This window comes from Phalangium opilio, unplaced genomic scaffold (genome assembly GCF_054372755.1).
Source record: "Phalangium opilio isolate 3A_F unplaced genomic scaffold, DU_Popi_V2 ptg000045l_1, whole genome shotgun sequence".
In the NCBI taxonomy this organism is placed as follows: Eukaryota; Metazoa; Arthropoda; class Arachnida; order Opiliones; family Phalangiidae; genus Phalangium; species Phalangium opilio.
The window spans coordinates 3,702,327-3,729,742 of record NW_028324168.1 but is presented as its reverse complement, the minus strand read 5'-3'; the positions used below and the strand labels follow the sequence as shown (position 1 = coordinate 3,729,742).

The 27,416-nt window shown below is 32.4% G+C and overlaps 5 protein-coding genes across 12 annotated transcripts; 3 read left to right on the top strand and 2 right to left on the bottom strand.

Annotated features, from left to right (window-relative positions):
- Positions 1-1,474: 1,474 nt before the first annotated feature.
- On the bottom strand, positions 1,475-9,804 carry Uvrag (UV-resistance associated gene). Of its 2 annotated transcripts, none has more exons than XM_089838327.1 (13): positions 9,665-9,804; positions 8,547-8,749; positions 8,356-8,470; positions 8,247-8,281; positions 7,629-7,692; positions 7,436-7,536; positions 6,961-7,148; positions 6,640-6,872; positions 5,722-5,894; positions 5,583-5,646; positions 5,339-5,504; positions 5,074-5,244; positions 1,475-3,445 (listed from the first exon to the last, which is right to left on the bottom strand). In XM_089838327.1, the coding sequence occupies exons 2-13, from the start codon at positions 8,631-8,633 to the stop codon at positions 2,767-2,769; spliced, it is 2,076 nt and encodes a 691-aa protein (XP_089694453.1). In that variant the 5' UTR covers positions 8,634-8,749; positions 9,665-9,804; the 3' UTR covers positions 1,475-2,766. The 2 variants fall into 2 exon arrangements, with proteins under 2 accessions (XP_089694453.1, XP_089694452.1); XM_089838326.1 differs by lacking the exon at positions 9,665-9,804 and adding an exon at positions 9,069-9,175.
- On the top strand, positions 8,879-9,872 carry Lamtor4 (Late endosomal/lysosomal adaptor, MAPK and MTOR activator 4). 3 transcript variants are annotated; one of them, XM_089838482.1, is made up of 4 exons: positions 8,879-9,035; positions 9,355-9,427; positions 9,486-9,609; positions 9,674-9,872. In XM_089838482.1, the coding sequence occupies exons 2-4, from the start codon at positions 9,362-9,364 to the stop codon at positions 9,769-9,771; spliced, it is 288 nt and encodes a 95-aa protein (XP_089694608.1). In that variant the 5' UTR covers positions 8,879-9,035; positions 9,355-9,361; the 3' UTR covers positions 9,772-9,872. The 3 variants fall into 3 exon arrangements, with proteins under 3 accessions (XP_089694608.1, XP_089694609.1, XP_089694606.1); XM_089838483.1 differs by having other exon boundaries at positions 8,929-8,947; XM_089838480.1 differs by lacking the exon at positions 8,879-9,035 and having other exon boundaries at positions 9,166-9,427.
- A 992-nt stretch (positions 9,873-10,864) lies between these two features.
- Positions 10,865-11,734, top strand: LOC149676795 (peroxynitrite isomerase THAP4-like). Its single transcript, XM_089838451.1, has 4 exons — positions 10,865-11,179; positions 11,256-11,365; positions 11,437-11,540; positions 11,604-11,734. Exons 1-4 carry the CDS (start codon positions 11,022-11,024, stop codon positions 11,724-11,726), a joined length of 495 nt encoding a protein of 164 aa, XP_089694577.1. The 5' UTR covers positions 10,865-11,021; the 3' UTR covers positions 11,727-11,734.
- A 345-nt stretch (positions 11,735-12,079) lies between these two features.
- Positions 12,080-21,938, bottom strand: Pak (serine/threonine-protein kinase PAK 3-like protein). 4 transcript variants are annotated; one of them, XM_089838347.1, is made up of 12 exons: positions 21,768-21,938; positions 21,082-21,404; positions 20,837-20,996; positions 19,325-19,407; positions 19,130-19,249; positions 18,841-19,043; positions 17,346-17,532; positions 17,066-17,258; positions 16,781-16,977; positions 16,530-16,667; positions 14,206-15,710; positions 12,080-13,905 (listed from the first exon to the last, which is right to left on the bottom strand). In XM_089838347.1, exons 2-11 carry the CDS (start codon positions 21,355-21,357, stop codon positions 15,624-15,626), a joined length of 1,644 nt encoding a protein of 547 aa, XP_089694473.1. In that variant the 5' UTR covers positions 21,358-21,404; positions 21,768-21,938; the 3' UTR covers positions 12,080-13,905; positions 14,206-15,623. The 4 variants fall into 4 exon arrangements, with proteins under 4 accessions (XP_089694473.1, XP_089694471.1, XP_089694472.1 ...); XM_089838345.1 differs by having other exon boundaries at positions 19,130-19,252; positions 21,768-21,937; XM_089838346.1 differs by having other exon boundaries at positions 19,130-19,252; positions 19,325-19,404; positions 21,768-21,937.
- Positions 21,939-22,186: 248 nt separating this feature from the next.
- On the top strand, positions 22,187-27,277 carry Atg4a (Autophagy-related 4a). Of its 2 annotated transcripts, none has more exons than XM_089838383.1 (9): positions 22,187-22,343; positions 22,858-22,956; positions 23,034-23,376; positions 23,449-23,528; positions 23,594-23,757; positions 23,818-24,036; positions 24,120-24,176; positions 24,242-24,344; positions 26,536-27,277. In XM_089838383.1, the coding sequence occupies exons 1-9, from the start codon at positions 22,325-22,327 to the stop codon at positions 26,592-26,594; spliced, it is 1,143 nt and encodes a 380-aa protein (XP_089694509.1). In that variant the 5' UTR covers positions 22,187-22,324; the 3' UTR covers positions 26,595-27,277. The 2 variants fall into 2 exon arrangements, with proteins under 2 accessions (XP_089694509.1, XP_089694508.1); XM_089838382.1 differs by lacking the exon at positions 22,187-22,343 and adding an exon at positions 22,350-22,520.
- Positions 27,278-27,416: the final 139 nt, after the last annotated feature.

Sequence of the window (27,416 nt, the reverse complement as noted above, 5' to 3'; positions counted from 1 at the left end):
TAGCCACATCGTACTGTACTTAACAGGAGTACAGAAAATTTTAGTGAATAGCCCCTCGATGCGCTACCTTTAATTGTTTTAAAATTATTACTTCAATTTTTTTAATTCTGTTATAATTATAAAAAGTGAGTGAGTACCCCCACGACGTGCATCCTTTAACAGTGGTAAAACAAAATATTCATTAAAAGAAATCCAAAAAAAAAAGAGTGAATAGCCCCTCTATGCCCTAATAAAAAATTATAACCCTTAATACTTACTTGAGTAAATAAACTACCTTATAACAAGACGGCCCAAGGGCTGGGCTCGTAATAGTAGCCACATCGTACTGTACTTAACAGGAGTACAGAAAATTTTAGTGAATAGCCCCTCGATGCGCAACCTTTAATTGTTTTAAAATTATTACTTCAATTTTTTTACTTCTGTTATAATTATAAAAAGTGAGTGAGTACCCCCACGACGTGCATCCTTTAACAGTGGTAAAACAAAATATTCATTAAAAGAAATCCAGAAAAAGAGTGAATAGCCCCTCTATGCCCTAATAAAAAATTATAACCCTTAATACTTACTTGAGTAAATAAACTACCTTATAACAAGACGACCCAAGGGCTGGGCTCGTAATAGTAGCCACATCGTACTGTACTTAACAGGAGTACAAAAAATTTTAGTGAATAGCCCCTCGATGCGCTACCTTTGTTTTAAAATTATTACTTCAATTTTTTTTACTTCTGTTATAATTATAATAACACGAAGGGAAAACGTGAGTGAGTACCCCCACGACGTGCATCCTTTAACAGTGGTAAAACGAAATAAACATTAAAAGAAATACAAAAAAAAAATCAGAGTGAATAGCCCCTCTATACCCTAACAAAAAATTATAACCCTTAATACTTCAAAAAATTTACTTACGTTATAATTGTAATATCCGGGGTCATAAGCTAGTACTTTCTTCTAAAATTCTTCTCGATTTGTGGAGAAATACACGTAACTTCACCGCCTTGAGACCATTTTAAATATAACCTCGGTATATACTTGCTTTTGCTTTTTAAAAATTCCCCTCGATTTCTTTGAATTTTGAAATAGGGGAGCGGGATTGAAAGCACAAAATCTTTATTTTTTTTTTTACAAGCAGCAGTATCAGGTCTGAACCAACATGAACGCTGGATTTCTAAAGGGACTGGTAAACGGAATAGATTTTTCTCTATAGCACGTTTGCTTTGTAAAAAATAAATAAAAAAAACGGGTACGGCCAAGGTCGTTTAAATTTCTTTTCAATAGGTTTATTCAGAATCACAAAAGACCGAATGGCCTTGAGTGTTCCCAAATTCACAACCCCCATCCCTTCCCCCGACGCTATGCTAGAGAGGACTCGGTTTGTACAGTGGAAGGTGGGCGTTTTCCGGTCCCTTTAGAGATCCAGCGTTCATGGAACCAACCAGCTCTACGTGGAACACGGAATAAATTAAATTACAAAATATTTTATTTAATGAATTTATTTTATCTCGGGTTGTTGTTATTTTCTTTTTACATTATTATTTTCAATAATACGATTTAATTAAGATAAATATCTTGGAATTCGAAATAATTAATTTTATCACAAACCATATTTGTTTCTTTTATCTTTTTAAACCCTCTACCTATATATTTACAATATTTATACCGATATAATTTACAAAAGTGAAAATATATTACGCTTTTTTTGGGTTAGTTTCTTTCTAGGTTCATATCCTACAAAAAGTGGTTTACGCGAGGGCATTTAGGCCTAGGCTAATATTTAATTTTGAAACCTTTCATAAATCTTCTCCCCCCCCCCCCCCCCGATAGTCTACCTTCTGGCAAAAATAGGCGTGTACAATTTAAATGTTTTAGAGCTTCATAGAAGCTAAATTACTATATAATATTTAAATGTACAAGTCGCTCGCTGGGTCGCTAAAAAAGATATGTCTGTCCATAAAAATATAAACCAAAAGAAAATCTCCTAGCTTTTTAATTTTTTATTGTCATTTTTGTTTCATTATTCTAAAGTACTAATCTAACGTATCACAGCTCGTATATTGAACAATATTAAACAAAACGGCTAAGCCTAAATAATGTAAATTAAGAATAATTAGGGATTATTAATTAAAAAAAGCCTAAAGCTGATTAAATAATAGAAAATTAGAATAATTATAATTTAAGGTTGTTTCCCCGCAGCATTAAATTAAATTCCCTTATAACTTATTTAATTAGCCTTATTCCTGATCAGCGCCACCTACCCATAGCGGCGACTTTGAGAACTACTGTAAGCGGCAAGCCAATCAGATGTCGCTAAAATCTGGTGACGTCACTGACTGGCACTCTCGGGTCTTACCAAAAATGGCGTCACCAGATTTTAGCGACATCTGATTGGCTTGCCGCTTACAGTAGTTCTCAAAGTCACCGCTATGGGTAGATGGCGCTGATCAGGAATAAGGCTAATTCCATCCAATCATTAATTAATCTAAAAGTATTTAAGTAATGTAATTAACACTAATTTTATTCTCAAGCAACCGCGGTCGGTTTTAAAGTATTTAAACCACACTTTTATAGTTTATGGAGCAAATTAGAGCACCGTTTATCATAAATATATATAATATAATAGCAAATAGACGCGTCACTTACCATCCAATAGTACCTCCCGAAAAAAAAAAAAAAAATAAACAACCAATATAAATTTAAGTTCGTTTCATTTCATTAAAGTTTTAAAATAAAATTCAATTTCAATGAATAATATCGACTAGAAAGTATAAACTAGCTCTGACAATCTAATAGTTCATCATCAGAGTCTTTAACGCTATCGGAACTTCTAATATTCAAAGTATGATGATGTTCGAAACTTTCGGGAACATTTTTAAGATTATCTATATCGTCTTTAGTAGAAACTTCGGTAGCTAAAGAAGATAAATCCGGCACGCTATTATGTTGAATGCCCCCTTTAAAAGCGAATAATTCGGCGTGTGAACTAGGCTTGACTTCTTTAATTGTCCTTTCCTCCTCTAAACTCTCACCTTTGGCCATTTTTAATTGTAAAATTCTTATTTCGTTTAATCCCTTGTCCAAAGAACAACTTAAATTACCGTTTTCTTTACCGACAGCTATATTATTTTTAATACCGGGAATGGGTTGAGTTGTCGCGCACGCGTTACCATTACCTTGATGCGTAGGAGTTGGTGTCATAGTTGCCATCTCGCGTTCTAAAGTAGCCACCATTTCAGCTCTGGTTTGCGCAGCTACATCTTGTTCCAATTCGAGAATATTTCCTCCACGATTGTTATCAGGGGGGTTTAAACCATTTTGAGACGGCATTGTTAATCCTTCGTGTGACGCGTCATTTTTGATTTGTACTTGTTGTAAGGGCGGTTGGGGACTCGGAGATGAAAGAGAGTTTTGGAAGACGCTGGCATAAGGAATGTTTCCACTATATTGCTCGCTAGTTAATTGGTAAATAAGACGCTTAAAATAATGGCAAATAAACAGCTTAAATAATGGCGAATAAACAGCTTAAATAATGGAAAATAAACAGCTTAAATAATGGAAAATAAACAGCTTAAATAATGGCAAATAATAAGCTTAAATAATGGCAAATAATAAGCTTAAATAATGGCAAATAATAAGCTTAAATAATGGCAAATAATAAGCTTAAATAATGGCAAATAAACAGCTTAAATACTGGCAAATAAACAGCTTAAATAATGGCAAATAAACAGCTTAAATAATGGCAAATAAACCGCTTAAATAATGGCAAATAAACAGCTTAAATAATGGCAAATAAACAGCTTAAATAATGGCAAATAAACCGCTTAAATAATGGCAAATAAACCGCTTAAATAATGGCAAATAAACCGCTTAAATAATGGAAAATAAACCGCTTAAATAATGGAAAATAAACAGCTTAAATAATGGAAAATAAACAGCTTAAATAATGGCAAATAATAAGCTTAAATAATGGCAAATAATAAGCTTAAATAATGGCAAATAATAAGCTTAAATAATGGCAAATAATAAGCTTAAATAATGGCAAATAAACAGCTTAAATAATGGCAAATAAACAGCTTAAATAATGGCAAATAAACAGCTTAAATAATGGCAAATAAACAGCTTAAATAATGGCAAATAAACAGCTTAAATAATGGCAAATAAACAGCTTAAATAATGGCAAATAAACAGCATAAATAATGGCAAATAAACAGCTTAAATAATGGCAAATAAACAGCTTAAATAATGGCAAATAAACAGCTTAAATAATGGCAAATAATAAGCTTAAATAATGGCAAATAATAAGCTTAAATAATGGCAAATAATAAGCTTAAATAGTGGTAAATAATAAGCTTAAATAATGGCAAATAATAAGCTTAAATAGTGGCAAATAATAAGCTTAAATAATGGCAAATAATAAGCTTAAATAATGGCAAATAATAAGCTTAAAAAACAGTAAATAATAAGCTTAAAAAACGGTAAATAATAAGCTTAAAAAACGGTAAATAATAAGCTTAAAAAACAACAAATAATAAGCTTAAAAACAACAAATAATAAGCTTAAAAACAACAAATAATAAGCTTAAAAAACAACAAATAATAAGCTTAAAAACAACAAATAATAAGCTGAAAAAACAGTAAATAATAAGCTTAAAAAACAACAAATAATAAGCTTAAAAAACAGTAAATAATAAGCTTAAAAAACAGTAAATAATAAGCTTAAAAGACAGTAAATAATAAGCTTAAAAAACAGTAAATAATAAGCTTAAAAAACGGTAAATAATAAGCTTAAAAAACGGTAAATAATAAGCTTAAAAAACGGTAAATAATAAGCTTAAAAACAACAAATAATAAGCTTAAAAAACAACAAATAATAAGCTTAAAAACAACAAATAATAAGCTTAAAAACAACAAATAATAAGCTTAAAAAACAGTAAATAATAAGCTTAAAAACAACAAATAATAAGCTTAAAAACAACAAATAATAAGCTTAAAAAACAGTAAATAATAAGCTTAAAAAACAGTAAATAATAAGCTTAAAAAACAGTAAATAATAAGCTTAAAAAACAGTAAATGAACTTACTTCTTAATACTGAGTCTTAATTCAATTAGACTGTGAAGATTGGCCAGCGTTAATCTCAAATCTTGTGTTCCTAATGCACAATATTGCCTTAACTGTGCTATATTTTTATTTAGAAGATAAACACCATAGAAAAAATGCATTCTGTCCTTTCCTCTTGAGAATAATGGAAATCTAAATATGATAATTATTATTTTTGGTTTAAAAACATATTTTTATTTTAACTCTTTGAAACATAAAAATTAAATTTTAATTCTCTTTAACTTACTCTCTATCTTTATCAGCAATTTTATCAAGGATTAAATCAAAAATGGTGGACCGGGAACCCAAATGATGCAAAGGATAACGGAGAGGAACATTTAAAAAATGGGAAATCATCAAGACTAGATGTGTCACGTATCCAAGTGCAATTGCAATCATATTTTCATCCCTTCCTGCGTGTGAAAATTAAATTATATATTATTCTTAAATACTTAAGTTAAATCATTAACAAAACAATTTATAATATTTACCAGTAAAATCTTCAGAATGAGGCAAATGAACTCCACAAATACTGAAACCCTTTTTGTCAGGAAACTTTAATTCAAATCATAAAATTTAAATTAGTTTTTGAAGTCATTAATCATTGACTAAATATTAATTTTAATTTACCTCAACTATAGGATAGATGCAAGAAAGTTCCGATATTAATTGCTTCCTTCTCAGAGTTAATTGAGCTGATGTTTTAAGAAGGGTTTCACACATTTCAAAATAAGCTCTCTTCTTATCAGTTATTTGACTACGTTCTTTGGATAATTGTTCCAATTTTGAAAACTGATCAAGAGCTAAAAGAACAGAATTTAATTTAATTAATCTAACACTTTAAATAATTAGAATTTAATTTAATTAATCTAACACTTTAAATAATTGGAAATTAATTAATTAATCTAACACTTTAAATAATTGGAAATTAATTAATCTAACAATTCAAATAATTAGAAATTAATTAATCTAACACTTTGAATAATTAGAAATTAATTAATCTAACAATTCAAATAATTAGAAATTAATTAATCTAACAATTCAAATAATTAGAAATTAATTAATCTAACAATTTAAATAATTGAAAATTAATTAATCTAACAATTCAAATAATTGAAAATTAATTAATCTAACAATTCAAATAATTAGAAATTAATTAATCTAACACTTTGAATAATTAGAAATTAATTAATCTAACAATTCAAATAATTAGAAATGAATTAATCTAACAATTTAAATAATTAGAATTCAATTAATCTAACAATTTAAATAATTAGAAATGAATTAATCTAACAATTTAAATAATTAGAAATTAATTAATCTAACAATTTAAATAATTAGAATTCAATTAATATAACACTTTAAATAATTAGAATTTAATTAATCTAAGACTTTAAATAATTAGAATTTAATTAATCTAAGACTTTAAATAATTAGAATTTAATTAATCTAAGACTTTAAATAATTAGAAATTAATTAATATAACACTTTAAATAATTAGAAATTAATTAATATAACACTTTAAATAATTAGAATTTAATTACTTACTAAGAGCTTTTACATCTTTTGACAACTCATTCTTTTTGGCCCTTTGATTCTCTACTTTGTTAATATGATCATCTTTTTCCTTTTTCAACATTTCAATATTCATCCTCAAATGTTCCCTTCTGGCTTGGCACTCTCTAATATTGCTAGAGACTTTCATTTTCTCCTGAATTAAACTTCTGGTACGACGAACAGTGGCTTGGGTTTGTTTTATAGCTCTTTGTACAGTTTGAATCCTTTAAATTACAAAGTTAAAGAGTTAATTAACTTAATTTACTCAAAAATACAACAAAAAGAATGGGCTAGGGCATCTTATGATCTTACCTATGCACGGTATTAACAGAGTAAGAGACTCTTATAGAGGATGGATCAGCGGGTACTGATTCTTTCACGGAGTAATCAGGATCATCCAAAAGATTAGGGACATTCAAACAATCTGGGCTTCCGTAAAAACCTTCGGCTGTACCAAAAAGTAGAGTATTTGGACGAAATTTCTTCCCTTCTTTAGGAATCTGTTAAATTAAATTTATTATAACTAATTTTACTACTTAAATAATTAGCCTTATTCCTGATCAGCGCCATCTACCCATAGCGGTGACTTTGAGAACTACTGTAAGCGGCAAGCCAAACAGATGTCGCTAAAATCTGGTGACGTCATTTTTGGTAAGACCCGAGAGTGCCAGTCAGTGACGTCACCAGATTTTAGCGACATCTGATTGGCTTGCCGCTTACAGTAGTTCTCAAAATCGCCGCTATCAGGTGGCGCTGATCAGGAATAAGGCTAATTGGCATTGTTTACCTGTTCTCCTAAGAAAACTAAACCACTGAAGTAAACAAACCATTCCACTACACAAATAGAGTTTTTATTTGTAAAGTGCAACCATACTTTAGCTGCAATATCTTTGAAAATTAGAGTTAAGGAAACATTCATTCTTTAATGAATCTCTGATAGAATTAATTATTAATTACGGAGTTAAATTATTTAAGGATACAACAATTTGAAGTGTTAACTTCATCAGGGAAACTTGATGATTCAAACATCCTCCAAGCTGGATTCTTAATTTTTAATTATTGAATTAAATTAATCAATCCAAGCTTTTGATAAAATCAAAATCAGGGTTCATACAACTTTTGGAAATTTAAATTTCCCTGAGATTTATGGGAGGTTTTTCCCAATATACTTCCCTGAGTTTTTCAGGTTTTTCCCGTATATGGAGTATCCTATGGAGCAAATGTTAACGGAGGGGGGGGGGGGCAAATAGGACTATAACATACTAAAAGGACATCCCCGTATCTCTAATATAACCAGAGTTATGAGCCCCCAAAGTATAGTGTAATGTTAATCCTATGGAGGGGATGTTTACGAACATTTTGCTTAATTACTCGGCCCCTGTTTGACGCTGATTTCCCTGAATTATACTAAATATTCTAAATTTCCCTGAGTTTTCCCTGAGGTTTTGGTCAACTATTTATTTCCCTGGAAAAATTTTACTAAATATTCTAAATTTCCCTGAGTTTTCCCTGAGGTTTTGGTCAACTATTTATTTCCCTGATTTTTCCAGGTTTTCCCTGTTTTCCAGGTTTGTATGAACCCTGAAAATTTAACTTACAACACAATCCTCAGCTACTTCACTAGTATAAAAAGCTGAGAATATTTTTGCAAAATTAATTTTAATATTGAATTTAAAGCAAAAATAAGTTAAGTTAAATTAAATTTACCTTCCGAGGTAATATTTTGATGTAAAGTAAAAAACACCCCATTAGGAATGACCTGCATTTCCATATTTGGTGTTATGTTACGAGCAACCAAGCATTTTAAGTGTCTTAAACGTCTCTGTAAATTAAATGCAATGCAATAACTTAAAATTTACAATTTAAAAGTAAGTTTCAGGGTAATTAACTGATCATACCTGTTGATTAAATAATGGTACATGTCTCCTCCTAATTCTTGTATCAAGGTGGTAATCTGTACGCGCATTTCTAACTAATGAACTCATAATTTCGCTACTTGTAAATGTTTTTTCATTAAAGCGTCGTCTTAATAGAATTAGAGAAAAATCCTCATATCATACAATCACTTCATAGCTACTCGTTAATTAAGTTACGTTGCTATCTGTAAAAGAAAATATATAATGGAAAGGGTAAGGACTTCGACACGAGATACGTATATTTCCAAATAAAGATATGATTAAGTTAAACGGGGCTAAAAAAACTGATAACATCGCGATTAAATTAATTTTAACAGACGTCCCACCACCATTTTCAGGAAAATTGGGGGAGAGACAAGACCAAGGCTTAGCTAAGAGTCGAGGTAATTTAGCTCACCTTAACTTACGCGTTTTAATATAATAATAAGAATTATTTATAACAACGAAGGCTTAAGTTTGAAACGAATAAAGGTAAAATATTATTATCTATCAAAATCAATTTACCTCATAACAATTTCCGATTTTTCTTGGCTTCCTAACTTTGCAAGACACATTAGGCCTAATTACGTCATTTCATAATATTAGCACGTGATAGAGATCATAGGTCACGGCGTCTGCTAGAAAACGCACCCAACACGCTAAGCCTCGTCTGGGTGTCAATTTAATTTTAATTGTTGATAGTTTAACTAAATTTGGGAACCATTGGTTCTAGTTTTCGGCGTTTGATATTATCTTTTAAATTAGTTTTTCGCTTTATAATTTGCATTATTTTCAAAATGACCATTCCTAGCTTAAATATGCTTGAAAACGTCCCACACCAAACTGGATATCTTGTCATAAATGAGGATGGAGCTGTTAATTCCGTAAGTTTTGCATTAATTAGACTAATACAGTTAATTTTTCTAATTATTTAACGTTCAGTCAGGAGGAGATATGGAGAATGACGAGCGCCGTGCCTCTATAATCATGAATATAGTCAAAATGGCAGAGAAACACAATTTGGTTATGACAGCGGATAAAAATGAGAAGTTCAAAAGGCTCTCTTGTATGTTTTCCAACCTAGTTCCGATGTAAATTACTATTAAAATTAACTTAATTACCTTTATCAGTTAACTTTGATGACCATCTGTATGCTGTTACCATCTTCAACAAGAAAATCCATGTAGTAAAGAGGAAATATATTCCAGCTGATCCTGTTATGGCTTAATTTTAATAATTATGTATAAACTTTATGAATCTGTATATTAAAGAATTTTTCATTGCTTTAATATGTGCAATAATGTGATAAATAAAAGGTTTAAAATTCAAGTACACTCGCTTAAAAATAAAAAACTTTCAAGTTTCAACGCAATAAATATCTTGACCTTTGACCCCGTAATATGATATTATATGAAATTCCATAGACATTATAACACTATTAAAGCCTAGACAAACTATTGGGGAAAGCGGTCCTTGAACGTTTTTGTGAGGGATTTTTCGCTTCTCCTCCTTCGCATGTGTGATAGGGTGAATGACTGGTGGCGCCCCCTATCGACGAGCGAAGGAGTTATTAATAAGGAGTAGTGGCACTCTATGTTAACTCCCTATAGGGCATAATAAGTCAAACCCTCGGAGATGCCATTACTCCATTTTATACGAGCTAAGAGCGGAAAAACGTATTTTATAAATTTTACACCTGTAAAATCTTTTAAAAACACTTGGAACTTGTATTTCTACTTACTTTCGAGGAAATACCACCGTTTCCTGAAGGTAAGAGTCTTTTTTTATACATTTATTAGTAATAAAAACATTTAAGGCGAGCTAAGCCTTGGTCTTGTAAAACACGGCAGATGAGTGATTTTGAAAACGACGCTAATTCTCGCGCTAATCACTAATCTGCCGTGTTTTACAAGACCAAGGCTTAGCTCGCCTTAAATGTTTTTATTACTAATAAATGTATAAAAAAAGACTCTTACCTTCAGAAAACGGTGGTATTTCCTCGAAAGTAAGTAGAAATACAAGTTCCAAGTGTTTTTAAAAGATTTTACAGGTGTAAAATTTATAAAATACGTTTTTCCGCTCTTAGCTCGTGTAAAATGGAGTAATGGCATCTCCGAGGGTTTGACTTATTATGCCCTATAGGGAGTTAACATAGAGTGCCACTACTCTAAGCTCATCCTTATTAATAACTCCTTCGCTCGTCGATAGGGGGGCGCCACCAGTCTTTCACCCCATCACACATGCGAAGGGGCGAATGCCCTAAAACCGTCACAAAAATGACTCTCAACTGTTCCTCTTGTATCTCTATGTGAAATTCAAATTTCCCACGCAAATTTTAGGGGTGAAAGTTAAGCCTTGTCCTTCCGGAAGTTTTGATTACGAAAGACGCATGCACGCTTGCAAAAGGGAATCAAAACAACATAATTTTGGGAAAAATATTATTTATTGTTAAGTTTAAGAAGGTAATTAAGCCTTAAAATGGCTTTTCCAATGCACAAATCACTCGAACCCTTGGAATGGCTTCTTGGAAAATGGCACAGTACCGAAGCCAAGGCATTTTTCCCAACTATGACTGATGTAAAATATGTGGAACAAATTGAATTTTCGCAAGTCGGACAGCCCTTGCTCAATTACAAGTTTGTTTTAATCTAATTTTAATTAAAAAATTGAACTTAAAAGCATTAATTAAGTTGTCAAAATATATTATTAAAGTGCATCTTCGCGTCATGCTGAGAAGGGTAATCTTATGCACCTTGAAAAGGGTTTCCTAAGAATCCAGATTGATTCTAACAAAGTAGCCTTCATGGTAGCTCATAACTTTGGTTGGTTAAAAAAAAGGCTTATAAGTACACTTAATTAACACGAAACCTAATTTAAATATTTCAATTATTAGGGGTGAGTGAGTTATCAGAGGGTGAAGTTGTTGATAAGAAATTAACCCTTACAAGCACGAATGTAGCTAGAATGTCATTTAGTAAAGATCCAGCAGTTACCAAAGTAATTTTCTAGCTAAGCCTATCACCATTGCCATACAAACTTACCTAATTTATACCCATTTAGATTGAAAGAGTTCTTGAATTAACTGATGAGGACACATTAACGAGTGTCGTTTCCATGGAAACTGAAGCCCAACCTTTACAAGAACATCTTAGAGTCACGTACAAAAAAGTTAAAAAAGATTAAAATCTTTTCTTTTTAAAAAACGTTACTTAGTAAATTAGTAATTTACAAAAAGAAGTTAATTAAGGTTTTTTATATTAAAAAAAAAAACCCTAAATAATATACCCAAGTTAACGAACGGAAAGAGGGTTACAAAACAAAACAAATACCCTCATTTTTCTAGCATTTATAACAAATTTTTACTACCATTTTTAAAGGAGTTTTTCAAGCGACTCTAGATGAAAAGAATACCCTAAAATTTGAATAAAAATATATATATTAATAATTTAATACCAGAATTGGGGGACAAAACAACGAAAAATGGGTGTAGAGGATGAAAAATATCTCTTAGAAAACAAACCATGTGACACTTTAACCACTTTTTCATTATTGTTTAATCATTCAGAACAATCTACTTCATTAGCAGAAGGGATATTTCATCATATTTGTTTTGTTTACCAGTATATTATTTTATTTTATTTTATTTTCCCTCTCAAAACTTTATAGTCTTTCTTCTTTCTTTCTTGTGCTTTAATCCCAATTTGATCACATTTTTTTGTTTGTAATTAATTAATTTCTAATTAGAATAATTAATTTATTTGTTTGTTTGTTTCCCACCCCTAAACAACTTAAAAATTAATTTAATTAAACAAAAATCAATTAGAAACCTTTAGAATAGATTCCCAAAGGTTTTGACCTGATCTGACCTGTAATGGCTGACTATTATTAAATCCTTTTCTATATTAGTTCTACATACAACACTGACCAACAACGATCATCATGGTTCACGCTAAAACTGGATGGATAATAAAATTAAATTAATAAATCAGAGAAAATTATTTAAACAAGAGAAGAAAACAATCTTCCGATAATTTCTAAGCTCTCGTTAGTCAGCCATCCCTAAAAGTTAATTAAATTAAATTAAAATCTCTTTGATAAAAGCATGATGTGCCTTAATTCACTTTTTATACAGTCTTCTGGTCAGACTATGAGCAATTTCTTAATTAATTAATTAATTAATTTTTACAAGTGTTTTATTTTAAAATCGATCAAAAGTGCTGATATTAATATAATAGGCCCAAACTATGTTTAGATTTTAGAATTATTGTTTTGTAGCAAAAATTCTGCTCCAACCCCTCCTTTCTCAATTTTATTGGTTAAAAAGAAATAACCAATCATATTTCAATAGATCTTTCCTTTTCCGGATAGTTTTGGCCTATTATACGCCTATTTTTCCTTAATATTTCGTAAGTTTTTTTGTACTCTAATATTAATTTAACTATTGTAAACTTTTTTTGTAACAGCGTCTTAATTTGTCTTTAATAGTTAATTAGTTATTAATTATTTTGTCTTGAAAAGTAGATCTATCTGATTAGAATTTAAATTTATTTTGTTTCTCTCGATCTTCCTGTAATTTTAAATTTTTGTTTGTTAATTTAAATTTTCCTTTAAAGTTTTAATTTAAATTAAATTTAAACCAAAGAAATTAATTTACGTCTGCAATTTTGTTCAATGTATATTAATTTTGAATAATTTCTCTTCCAAATATGATCGGAAGAAACAAATATATTGTCTATTAAGTGATCTGGCTGGTATTTCCTTAATGCGTAGAAAGTTCTCAATTTTTATGTTAATAAGAAAAGTTATTCTTAATATTTATCTTAATCTTAATTAAATAAAGGTTTTTTCTTTTCCTTCAAACGTTTCTTTTTTTTTTTTACAAAATGTTTTTAGTTTTTTTCCTATAGGGAGGCCTTTGTTGATATAACGGGGGGGGGGGGAAAGAAAATTAAATTACCGGTCATTCATTCATCAAAATAATAATAAAGGTTTCATTTATTTTCATTGTGCATTTTTCGTCCCCTAATTTTTATTGTTAATTAGTAATTAGTACTTAATTTAATTTTAAGTTTTAAAAATATCATAGCAGGGAAAATTATCTAAAATTAATTTGACAGAAGATTTTTTTTATTAAGGCAAGATTGAAGAATTTATGGTAAGGCTTAAAAAATTCACTAAAAACAATTAAATCTTTGGCAAATTAAAATAATTTTAAATGCACGCTAAATCTGTGTAAAGACAAGCAAGTTATTGCTGGGCAATCTTTTAGACATAAATGGAGCAAAATTATTGGCCTTATTCCTATCCTGTTTAATTGCTAAGCCTAATTTGACTTACCATACGAAGTTAAGCCTAGTTCGACCTACCAGACGACTTTAAGCCTAGTTTGGACCTACCAGACGACTTTAAGCCTAGTTTGGACCTACCAGACGACTTTAAGCCTAGTTTGGACCTACCAGACGACTTTAAGCCTAGTTTGGACCTACCAGACGACTTTAAGCCTAGTTTGGACCTACCAGACGACTTTAAGCCTAGTTTGGACCTACCAGACGACTTTAAGCCTAGTTTGGACCTACCAGACGACTTTAAGCCTAGTTTGGACCTACCAGACGACTTTAAGCCTAGTTTGGACCTACCAGACGACTTTAAGCCTAGTTTGGACCTACCAGACGACTTTAAGCCTAGTTCGACCTACCAGACGACTTTAAGCCTAGTTCGACCTACCAGACGACTTTAAGCCTAGTTTGACCTACCAGACGACCAGGCTGGGAAATAAGGATATTTTTTAAACTAGTCCTTGGGACCAGTGACCCCTCTAGTCCCCGAAATAATTAACTGGTCTCCGGACTGGTCCCAGCCTTTGTTCTCCAATAGATTTGCAATTAATAAACTGGTCCCGAGGACCAGTGACCCCCACTTTTTGAATTAAAAAACTAGTCCAAGCAATTAATAAACTCGTTTTGGACCAGAGGAAGTGTGCTATTTCCCAGCCTGCAGACGACTTTAAGCCTAGTTTGACCTACCAGACGACTTTAAGCCTACTTCGACCTACCAGACGAAGTTAAGCCTAGTTCGACCTACCAGACGAAGTTAAGCCTAGTTCGACCTACCAGACGAAGTTAAGCCTAGTTCGACCTACCAGACGAAGTTAAGCCTAGTTCGACCTACCAGACGACTTTAAGCCTAGTTTGACCTACCAGACGAAAGTTAAGCCTAGTTTGACCTACCAGACGAAAGTTAAGCCTAGTTTGACCTACCAGACTAATTATAAACCTCATAGCAATAAGACCAATAAAAATTGCAAAAACTAATCAGTCTATTAGCAATAATTAGCAAAAACACCCTAAACTAATACTAAAAACAATATAATTTACACGTGATCATCATCATCATCATCATCATTATTCGTTCATTACGCTCATCATTATTTAAAAAAAAAAAACGCAAAAAATTTCAATAAATTAAGAATTTAAGTAAAATTAAAATAAATCTAAATTGTTCAAACTCGTTTACGTAATGGACGATTTTTTTTGTTTGTTTGTTTATTTTGTTTTTCTCAATGTAAAACGAGTAAACGAGTGCATAGCCCTTAATTTTTTTTAATATATATATAATAAACTAGAAACCGAGTGAACCGAGTCATCTCCCGAATTAAACCGAGTTCACTTAGATTTTTGTAATACAACAGGCGGCGGCGGGGGGGGTTCAATCGGTAACTTTTGGGTACCGAAACCTCGCGCGCGCACTTTTTTAGTTTCTTATGTATAATAGAAATATAATCACCCACTCTATGAATAATAAAAGTCCATCACGTTTCCTTTTTTTGGTTGAAATTTTGCAAATAGTTTTAGAAGACACGTTCTCGCGCTAATTAGTTTTTTTCTTATAAACCACTTCTCACCGAAATGATTGCCATAAATTTATAATATTCTTTTTTTGTTTTTAAACGTTCCCGCTTGTCGAAAAAAGTTTTTAACCAGCTAAGGTCGGGGGGTTTCTTTTAATAGCTAAGGGGATTTTTTTTCTTTCTTTGCAAAAAAGAGAAACCAAAATTTATTTATATTATATAAATTACGCGACTTAGTTATGCGCCTTGGCCGCTTCTTTGGCAGCGACAATCAGTGGATGGAGGCTGGCCAATGGTCTCGAAAGTTTAAGAAATGGATGCTTTTTAAAGGCAAAATTTTTGAAAATTAATGGCGTGGCTACACGGTAGAATCAAACTTTAGGGCGCGACTACGCGTTAAAAACAAATTCGGGGCGTGACTACGAGTTAAAAACCAACTAGGAGGCGTGACTACGAGTTCAAAACAAACTTTGGGGCGTGACTAGGCGTTAAAAACAATCGCGGGGGCGTGACTACGCGTTAAAAACAAACTAGGAGGCGTAACTACGCGTTAAAAACAAACTAGGAGGCGTAACTACGCGTTAAAAACAAACTAGGAGGCGTAACTACGCGTTAAAAACAAACTAGGAGGCGTAACTACGCGTTAAAAACAAACTAGGAGGCGTAATTACGCGTTAAAAACAAACTAGGAGGCGTAATTACGCGTTAAAAACAAACTAGGAGGCGTAACTACGCGTTAAAAACAAACTAGGAGGCGTAACTACGCGTTAAAAACAAACTAGGAGGCGTAACTACGCGTAAAAAACCAACTAGGAGGCGTAACTACGCGTTAAAAACCAACTAGGAGGCGTAACTACGCGTTAAAAACCAACTAGGAGGCGTAACTACGCGTTAAAAATAAACTAGGCGTGACTACGCCTTAAAAACAAACGCGAGGGCGTGTCTACGCCTTAAAAACAAACTAGAAGGCGTGACTACGCGTTAAAAACTAACGCTAGGGCGTGACTACGCGTTAAAAACAAACGCGGGGGCGTGACTACGCGTTAAAAACTAACGCTAGGGCGTGACTACGCGTTAAAAACAAACGCGGGGGCGTGACTACGCATTAAAAACCCAACCTAGTGGCTTAATATACTCACTTTAAGCAGCTCTGAAGAGGCGTGTCTTTTATCCACATCAACCTCTAGGCACTTGTCAAGAAAGTCCTGGAAGACTGGAGACAATTTCTCTTTCTCTTTAATCTCAGGTTTGCCATTCGTGGCAATTAAATATAATGCCTAAAAAGAAAGAAAGAAAGAAAAAAACGAACAATACAATTAAAAACAAAATTACAAATTAGTTGTCACCCTGAAAACAACAAAAATGTTTAAAAATTAACTAATTAAGGTACCCTGAGTGGATTTTCATTAAGATAAGGTGGTTCGCCCTCAATCATTTCAATGGCCATGATACCCAGTGACCAAATGTCAACTTTGGGACCATATTGCTTCCGCGTCACCACTTCTGGCGCCATCCAATAAGGTGTTCCTACCATCGTTGTCCTTTTATTTTGCTCGGGAGATATTTGAGCGCAGAAACCAAAGTCAGCTAATAATAATTGGAAGAAAAATTAAACCAATTAGTACCTTGATAAATAAATAAATAAACAAGTATAGTTAAAAGAAAGTTAACTGACTTAATTTGACACTTCCATCCATTCCTAGCAAAATATTATCACTTTTTATGTCCCTATGAATCACATGATTTAGATGTAGGAACTCTAGGGCTTGTAGAACTTCCCTACAGACAGCCGCTATTTGTCCTTCATCCATGCAAGTTTCTGTTACAACATCAGTTAAGGAACCACCGGCTAAGTACTCCATTACAACCTTAGAATCAAAGAGTCATTTAAAATTAATGTTAAAGGAAAGGAAAGGAAATGATAATGAAAGATTCAGGAAGTGAAGTGATCATACCCAAAGTTCTTCACCAACTAGGTAACTGTCTAAATAATTTACAACATTGGGATGTTTGTTTTCCCGCATCACTAAAATTTCATTGATAATCAACTCTTTCTTTGGCTGCTGTGATAAATTCATTTGTTTAATAGCTACTTCCATCCCCGTCGCCGTTTCAATTGCTGTATAAACTGTTCCAGAAGCTCTAAATTAAATAATAATCAATTTAAGAGTAAATTCACACAATCCAAAAGTAAAAACTAAAAACACTGAAGGGTTCATACAACTTTTGGAAAAGAGATTTCCCTGAGTTTTCCATGTTTTTCTACCCACATACTTCCCACAGTTTTTCAGGTATTTTCACCATCTTTTTTCCCTTAGTTTTCCAGGTATTTTCACCATCTATTTCCCTTAGTTTTCCAGGTATTTTCACCATCTATTTCCCTTAGTTTTCCAGGTATTTTCACCATCTATTTCCCTTAGTTTTCCAGGTATTTTCACCATATATTTCCCTTAGTTTTCCAGGTGTTTTCACCATCTATTTCCCTTAGTTTTCCAGGTATTTTCACCATCTATTTCCCTTAGTTTTCCAGGTATTTTCACCATCTATTTCCCTTAGTTTTCCAGGTATTTTCACCATATATTTCCCTTAGTTTTCCAGGTGTTTTCACCATATATTTCCCTGAGTTTTCCAGGTGTTTTTACCATATATTTCCCTTAGTTTTCCAGGTGTTTTCACCATCTATTTCCCTTAGTTTTCCAGGTATTTTCACCATCTATTTCCCTTAGTTTTCCAGGTATTTTCACCATCTATTTCCCTTAGTTTTCCAGGTATTTTCACCATCTATTTCCCTTAGTTTTCCAGGTATTTTCACCATCTATTTCCCTTAGTTTTCCAGGTATTTTCACCATATATTTCCCTTAGTTTTCCAGGTGTTTTCACCATATATTTCCCTGAGTTTTCCAGGTGTTTTTACCATATATTTCCCTTAGTTTTCCAGGTGTTTTACCATATATTTCCCAGGTGTTTTTACCATATATTTCCCTTAGTTTTCGAGGTGTTTTTACCATATATTTCCCTTAGTTTTCGAGGTGTTTTTACCATATATGTTTTCCAGGTGTTTTACCATATATTTCCCTTAGTTTTACAGGTGTTTTACCATATATTTCCCTTAGTTTTACAGGTGTTTTTACCACATATTTCCCTTAGTTTTCCAGGTGTTTTCCCCATATATTTCCCATAGTTTTCACCATATATTTCCCTCAATTTTCCAGGCGTTTTTACCACATATTTCCCATAGTTTTTCAGGTGTTTTCCCCGTATATTTCCCTTAGTTTTCACCATATATTTCCCATAGTTTTCCAGGCGTTTTCACCACATATTCCCCATAGTTTTCCAGGTGTTTTTACCATATATTTCCCTCAATTTTCCAGGTATTTTTACAATATATGAAGTAATAACAATAACAAGATTGTATAAACCCTGAAATAAAATACTAATAAAATTAGTTACCCTTGTCCTATTTTATCTATTTTTGTATATTTTCTATTTGGATCTCCGACAGAGACAATATTCCTCAACTTCTCCATAATCTCTTCATCCGTCATTTTCTTCTTCTTGGATTTATTCACTGTTGTATTATTATTGTTGGCAATATCACGTTTATCCAAACCAGGAGCTCCATTTTTAACCTCTTCTTCAATTGGCTTTGTATACTATAATAAAAAAAAAACCCCCCCATAAAATCAATTAGAGTTAACGGACCTTTAACCCTAAAACTGATCAAATCAAAATATCTTACTATAGATTTAGTTTTATCGGGTCTAGCAGCAATGGGAGGTGGAGGACCACTTCCTTCTTCATCTTCCTCTTCTTCCTCCTCCTCCTCGGGAGTTGAAGGAGGTGTAGGTTCAGGTTTGGGCTGCTTTAAATTAAATTAAATTAAATTAAAGTCAATTTCTGGTAAAAATATAAAAAATGGTTAGTGATGGTTTACCGTTAATGTGGGAGGAACAACTGTCGTGTTACAAGTTGATACATATTTTTCTGCTAAATAACTGGGCCTCGGTGAGGGATCTACTACAAAAATAGATAAAAAAGGGCAACTATTAAATCTAGTAAAAGGTTAAAAGGTTAAAAGATAGATAAATTCATTCAAAATAAAAATAAACATAATAATAATTAATAATAAAACAAACTTTACAAGGTCAGGCAAAGGATAAATAATTAAATAAACAAACAAACACAGGGTTCATACAACTTTTGGAAAACAAATTTCCCTGAGATTTATGGGAGGTTTTTCCCCATATACTTCCCTGAATTTTCCCCGTATATGGAATATCCCATGGAGCAAATGTTAACGAAGGAGGGGGGGGGGCAAATAGGACTATTACATAATCAAAGGACATCCCTTTATCTCTAATATAACCAGAGTTATGAGCCTCCAAAGTATAGTGTAATGTTAATCCTATGGAGGGTTTGTTCCAGATCATTTTGCTTAATTACTCAGCCCCTGTTTGTCATAGCCCTAAGTTTATAGTATGGTTAGATGGGGGACAAATTGAACTTTAATATACTCAAAGGACATCTCTGTATCTCTAGTAGACACTGAGTTACGAGTCTCCAAAGTATAGTGTAATTTTAATCCTATGGAGGGGATGTTTACGAACATTTTCCTTAATTACTCAGCCCCTGTTTGACGCAAATTTCCCTGATTTCCCTGAATTTTACTAAAAATTCGAAATTTCCCTGAGGTTTTTGTCAACTATTTATTTCCCTGAATTTTACTAAAAATTCGAAATTTCCCTGAGGTTTTTGTCAACTATTTATTTCCCTGATTTTTCCCTGAGGTTTTTGTCAACTATTTATTTCCCTGAATTTTCCCTGAGGTTTTCCAGGTTTGTATGAACCCTGAATAAACAAATAAACATCTAAGAAATTAATAATTAACAGCAATTGAAATTAAGATTGCCTAAAAACAATTAACTTAAAACTTATACGGGATCTTTATCTAAAAGGGTAGCTTTACAACTGACAACTTATATTCAAACAATTCAAAGAAAGACAGAAACTTTTCCATGGGTTTTTTAGTCTTTTGTTTTTTTTTTCAAGTACCTAACATAGAGTACCGGTACATACTTTGTTGCCATAGGCTGACAAGATCGGCTATAAACCAGCCAGAAGAACAAGAGAGAAAGTTTTTGAGAGAGAAAATGGGGGGAAAAAAGAGAGAGAGAGAAAAAAAAGAAACAACAAAGAATTAAACTGGAACTGTAAAATATTCGTCTCAATTACCAAAGTGTTACTTTAATGTTATGTTATGTTATGTTAGTTTGAAAGAATTAAAACTAAACCAATAAGAAGCAAAAAGTAAGAAAAAAAACCTCCTTTTCCTAATATATCCTATTTTAAAACCTTCCAAGAATTATACTGATTTTAATTAAAGTTAATTAAAAATAAATGAGCTTTATAATTAAATGGAATGAGATATTAAAAACTATTTACTGACCAAGAGCTTTGTTCATAGTCATGTATTTGGACTCTTGACTTTCCTTCGTAGAGGCATCATACCAGTTTAATACATCAAGAACAGCCTGTGGATTTTTCTTTTGCTCCAACTTCGTTATATTGGAGTTTTGAAGGAGTTTGGCCCATGATTCTGGCATTCCCTGAATTCCCCCCCAAAAAAAACCCCTTTATTAGAGACCCTCCTTAAAGATTTGAAGATTTCCCATTTAAAATTAAAACTCTTACAGTAAATTCACCGGTTAACGAATCAAATCCAACATGAACAGTATGTTCAAAGTTGGTGGGAGGAGAAATGACTGGTTTTTCCATTTCTTTACGTTCCTTTTTTGTACTTTTTGATGGTTTAAGTTTGGTCTTTCTTTTCTCCTCACCCTCTGGTTCTTTGGGAAGTGGTCTCATGTCCACTGGTATTGCGGATTCTCTATAAGAGGCATTATCATGCCTGGTACTTGTAAGCCTAACTGGAGGTGCTGGAGGTTTATCATCATTATTATCAGCCATTTCCACACTGATCTTTAACCTTCAAAGTGCTTAAGTGTCTTGGAAGCCTATAAGACACAACAGGGATTTGAATCTAAATGGTTTTGAAGTGAATTAAACTTTTGACATATGTGGATGATTCTAAACTTTCTGAAGTCATTTACACTCTGACTGATGTCAAAAATAACTATTCTAAAGTATTAAAAGTTCAATAACATGTTTATTTCTAATCCTTTGGTAAAAACGAAACCTAAAACCTTTAAGTATAGTCATTGTGGGGGGTATTTTCCTCTTACGAAGCTAAAAAATTAGCTAAGCTGACTGGCCAAGGCCTATCTTTAAGCATGCATAAAGGAAGCCAAGGCTTAAGAAGGGGTGTAGGTAAAAAATCCGGCTTTTCACGCTTATAGTCTAATACACTTTTAATATACCTTTGTAATTGTTGAAGTTAGATTAAGGCAACAAACTTGACGCTAAACATTCCATTAATATCATTAAATTGTTACTAAATATTAATTTGCCGATAATTAAAACAGTTAGGCCTACGCGATGATAATTTTCGTCCACCATCATTCGCGGCAAATCCGGCAATAGAAAATAATTTTAGAACTGCATTTTGTTGTTTCATTCCTCCATGGCGAGAAATAGAGTAATTTGATTGGGTAAGACGGAATATGACTCATTTTCTAGCCAATTGATTGGTTTTCTTCCTATCAGGGGGAATAGTTTCCTGTATCTCCTTTTTTGACACTTTAAATTAAATAAATGATTAAATTAACGTTATCATGGGGAAGTTTTGAAAAGAAATGTCACTTAAAGGAACTATAACTCTGATAAGCATATCACTTCGCCTGTATATGCCTGTTTCTTTAGTTTAAATAAAATTTCAATTCTTTGAAAGTGGAGTAGTCGACACAATCTTTAGTTACTCATCATCGAATTTTACTCTTAGCTGAAAACCATCATCCAATCAGAAATAAGCCTAACAATGGCTGACTTTTACGCTGGTACGTCGTAAATGCAATAATTTTTATAATGATTGTTTTGTTTTTATCGCTTTAGTTTTTTTAATTAAACTTGTAAAATAATTAATTAAGTTGCTAGCTGCTTTCGTTTAAAAAAGCAAAATTTTTAAAAATCCCTCATGAATAATTGGAATATAACCCATTTTCCACCCATGTCTAGTACGTATTTTGGTCTATTATTGTTATGTGCTGTCAAAAAACGCCTGTCACTTTATTGTTTTGAAAAACAAACATTGCGAAACTTTATGAAACTGGCCTATTTTTGGTGTATTTATTTGGCTGTAGTCTTTAAAAGATTTATAAATTAGCCTTTTTAATTTCTAAAACCAGAAAAAAAAACAAATTCCCAAAAAACGCCTGTCACTTTTGTTTTGAAACAAATATTGCGAAACTTTATGAAACCGGCCTATTTTTGGTCTATTTATTTGGCTGTAGTTTTTAAAGATTTATAAACTAGCCTATTTAAATTATTTCTACAAATTCCTTGCTTTTTTAGCATATATGACTTATGAAACTGGTGTAGTTGATTATGAAGATATTCCTCAAACTACCGAACCTGTCTGGTTACTAGGTTCTAAATACAGTTCACTTTATGGTGAGGGTTAATAAATAAATAAAAAAACACCTTTATCAACCCAAAATAACACCAAAATTAATTAAAATTATACACAGAATTAGATGATATAAGGTTACACATAAAATCCATGCTATGGTTCACGTATAGAAAAAATTTCCCCGCAATTGGTGGAACAGGCCCAACATCTGACCAAGGATGGGGTTGTATGTTACGGTGTGGTCAAATGGTTCTAGCTCAGGCTTTAGTTATAAAACATCTGGGAAAATCATGGAGGTGGAACCCGGATAATTTAGATGAAAATTACGTTAAAATCATAAGAATGTTTCAAGATAAAAAAACAAGTCCGTATTCCATCCATCAAATTGCATTAATGGGAAATTCTGAAGGAAAATCAGTCAGTCAATGGTTTGGCCCTAACACGATAGCTCAAGTTTTAAAGTAATTAATTTTGCAGCTAGAAATTAATTAATTAATTTAAATGAGATTTAATTAAAAATAAACTGATTTTAGAAAATTAATGGGCTATGATGAATGGAGTGGAAGTGTAATTCACGTAGCCATGGATAATACAGTCATAATTGATGATATTAGTGAGAAAAATACTTAAACTTAAGTTTAATTAAGTATTAATTAATTAATTAATTAATTGATTTAGAAAAATTATGCAGCATTAAAGAACCTGAAAAAACTTGTAATTTGGATGTACGGAATCGTAAAGCGGAAGAAACGAAGGCATCCAATTGGCAATCCCTATTATTGTTTATACCCCTAAGATTAGGGTTGTCTGATATAAATTCTGTCTATATTAGAGGTCTAAAGGTCAATAACTTTTTAAATTTAATTAATTAGCATTCAAAAACTAATCTAAATTTATTATAGAACTGTTTTGTCTTGGATCAATCTCTGGGAATAATAGGGGGAAGGCCAAACCACGCTTTATATTTTGTCGGAGTAGTTGGTAACGAAGTTATATTCTTAGATCCTCATACAACACAATGCGCGGTTGATTTAGATAAAGAAGAAATAGAAGATAGTTCTTACCATTCACCAGTTTCAGGGAGAATGGACATCAGTCAACTTGATCCCTCAATAGCTTTGGTACTACATTTTGATTTCATTCAAAAGTACCAAAATATTAAGTAGAATGAAATTAATCTACTATAATGTTTTCTATTTTTTAGTGTTTTTACTTCAAAACTGAAGAGGAATTCAATAATTGGTGCAATCAAGTTCAAAATGTATCCTTGCATTGATTAATTGTATTTAAGATTAATTTTTAAATTGTGTTTAATCTTGTTTTCAGCTGCTCATAGTTCCAGAAAAACAGCCTTTATTTGAGCTGTGCAAAGAAAGACCTCTTCATTGGCCTTCCTTTGAACCTGAAGTTAAAAGTGGTCCTTCATTTGGTACTATAATTATGATCAATTTCCCTGTTTCATCCCTGAAATGATTATTGTCCCTGTTCATCTTCCCTAAAATGATCACTGTCCCTGTTTATCTTCCCTAAATTGATCATTGTCCCTGTTTACCTTGCCTAAAATGATCACTGTCCCTGTTCATCTTCCCTAAAATGATCACTGTCCCTGTTTATCTTCCCTAAATTGATCATTGTCCCTGTTTACCTTGCCTAAAATGATCACTGTCCCTGTTCATCTTCCCTAAAATGATCATTGTCCCTGTTCATCTTCCCTAAAATGATCATTGTCCCTGTTCATCTTCCCTAAAATGATCATTGTCCCTGTTCATCTTTCCTAAATTGATCATTGTCCCTGTTCATCTTTCCTAAAATAATCACTTTCCCTGTTCATCTTCCCTAAAATAATCACTGTCCCTGTTTATCTTCCCTAAAATGATCACTGTCCCTGTTTACCTTCCCTAAAATGATCACTGTCCCTGTTCATCTTCCCTAAAAATAATCACTGTCCCTGTTCATCTTCCCTAAAATAATCACTGTCCCTGTTCATCTTCCCTAAAAATAATCACTGTCCCTGTTCATCTTCCCTAAAATAATCACTGTCCCTGTTTATCTTCCCTAAAATGATCACTGTCCCTGTTTACCTTGCCTAAAATGATCACTGTCCCTGTTCATCTTCCCTAAAATGATCATTGTCCCTGTTCATCTTCCCTAAAATGATCATTGTCCCTGTTCATCTTCCCTAAAATGATCATTGTCCCTGTTCATCTTCCCTAAAATGATCATTGTCCCTGTTCATCTTTCCTAAATTGATCATTGTCCCTGTTCATCTTTCCTAAAATAATCACTTTCCCTGTTCATCTTCCCTAAAATAATCACTGTCCCTGTTTATCTTCCCTAAAATGATCACTCCCTGTTTACCTTCCCTAAAATGATCACTGTCCCTGTTCATCTTCCCTAAAAATAATCACTGTCCCTGTTCATCTTCCCTAAAATAATCACTGTCCCTGTTCATCTTCCCTAAAAATAATCACTGTCCCTGTTCATCTTCCCTAAAATAATCACTGTCCCTGTTTATCTTCCCTAAAATGATCACTGTCCCTGTTTACCTTGCCTAAAATGATCACTGTCCCTGTTCATCTTCCCTAAAATGATCATTGTCCCTGTTCATCTTCCCTAAAATGATCATTGTCCCTGTTCATCTTTCCTAAATTGATCATTGTCCCTGTTCATCTTTCCTAAAATAATCACTTTCCCTGTTCATCTTCCCTAAAATAATCACTGTCCCTGTTTATCTTCCCTAAAATGATCACTGTCCCTGTTTACCTTCCCTAAAATGATCACTGTCCCTGTTTATCTTCCCTAAAATGATCACTGTCCCTGTTTATCTTCCCTAAAAATAATCACTGTCCCTGTTTATCTTCCCTAAAATGATCACTGTCCCTGTTTACCTTCCCTAAAATGATCACTGTCCCTGTTTATCTTCCCTAAAATGATCACTGTCCCTGTTCATCTTCCCTAAAAATAATCACTGTCCCTGTTCATCTTCCCTAAAATAATCACTGTCCCTGTTTATCTTCCCTAAAATGATCACTGTCCCTGTTCATCTTTCCTAAAATAATCACTTTCCCTGTTCATCTTCCCTAAAATAATCACTGTCCCTGTTTATCTTCCCTAAAATGATCACTGTCCCTGTTTACCTTCCCTAAAATGATCACTGTCCCTGTTTATCTTCCCTAAAATGATCACTGTCCCTGTTTATCTTCCCTAAAAATAATCACTGTCCCTGTTTATCTTCCCTAAAATGATCACTGTCCCTGTTTACCTTCCCTAAAATGATCACTGTCCCTGTTTATCTTCCCTAAAATGATCACTGTCCCTGTTCATCTTCCCTAAAAATAATCACTGTCCCTGTTCATCTTCCCTAAAATAATCACTGTCCCTGTTTATCTTCCCTAAAATGATCACTGTCCCTGTTTATCTTCCCTAAAATAATCACTTTCCCTGTTCATCTTCCCTAAAAATAATCACTGTCCCTGTTCATCTTCCCTAAAATAATCACTGTCCCTGTTCATCTTCCCTAAAATAATCACTGTCCCTGTTCATCTTCCCTAAAAATAATCACTGTCCCTGTTTATATTCCCTAAAATGACCACTGTTGATTTTTCTTTTTTACAAAATAGATTTCACAATGGTTGAAAGACAATATGATACATCAGATGATGAATTTGAACTCCTATGACGATAATATCCAGTTAAATCGAGTGCATATTTCACTCTGCCCCCTGCTTTTTGTACGAATGTTTGCTGCAAGAAAGAAAAGTGCAATTTTTTTCCAACAAAAAGTGTCCACAGTTTTTTTTTTTTCCATTTTTTGAAAATATTTTATATAAAATCTTGTACAGTATCGTCATCGGAAAACTGTTTAAATTTAAATTTAATTAATTCAAAAGATGGTTGTTCTTAGTAATTTAATTATAGGTTATTCTTTCATCAAGTTTTTGTGTCAAAATTTAATAAAAAAAAAGAGGGGGTTTCAATTACCGATGCTAAATTTGTAAGAAATCAAATATAATCTACGATAGTTAGAAATTGTAAATATAAATTTTAAAATTAATTATAATTATAATTATTTTTTTCTTCCGTCAGCCTTTTTTTCTACAATAAAATAAAGTAGTTTAAATTTTCAATCACGTTTTTGACTTCTGTTGTTGTTTATTTATTACAAAACAAACAAACACTTAAGGGGGTAATCTCACTCTCAAAAAGAGACTCGATACAATCTAGGAACCAACTTAATCTGACTAGTTATTAGACCTTAATTGAGATTAAAGTAAACCAAAGTCTTCACCAAAATTTTGTTCCATCAACGTTTTTTTTTTTTAAGTACTTATTAGGCCTAAAAAGTTAAGCCTAAATTGGCAGCTAACAAAAATATCCCTTGTAAACGCTAAACAGATCATTTAGGTTAGGTATGCTTAATTTTGTTTGTTAAACTAATTTCGTTTAAATTGAACTAATTATTATACTTAAATTAAAATTTAAAACCGGAAACTTCGCGACT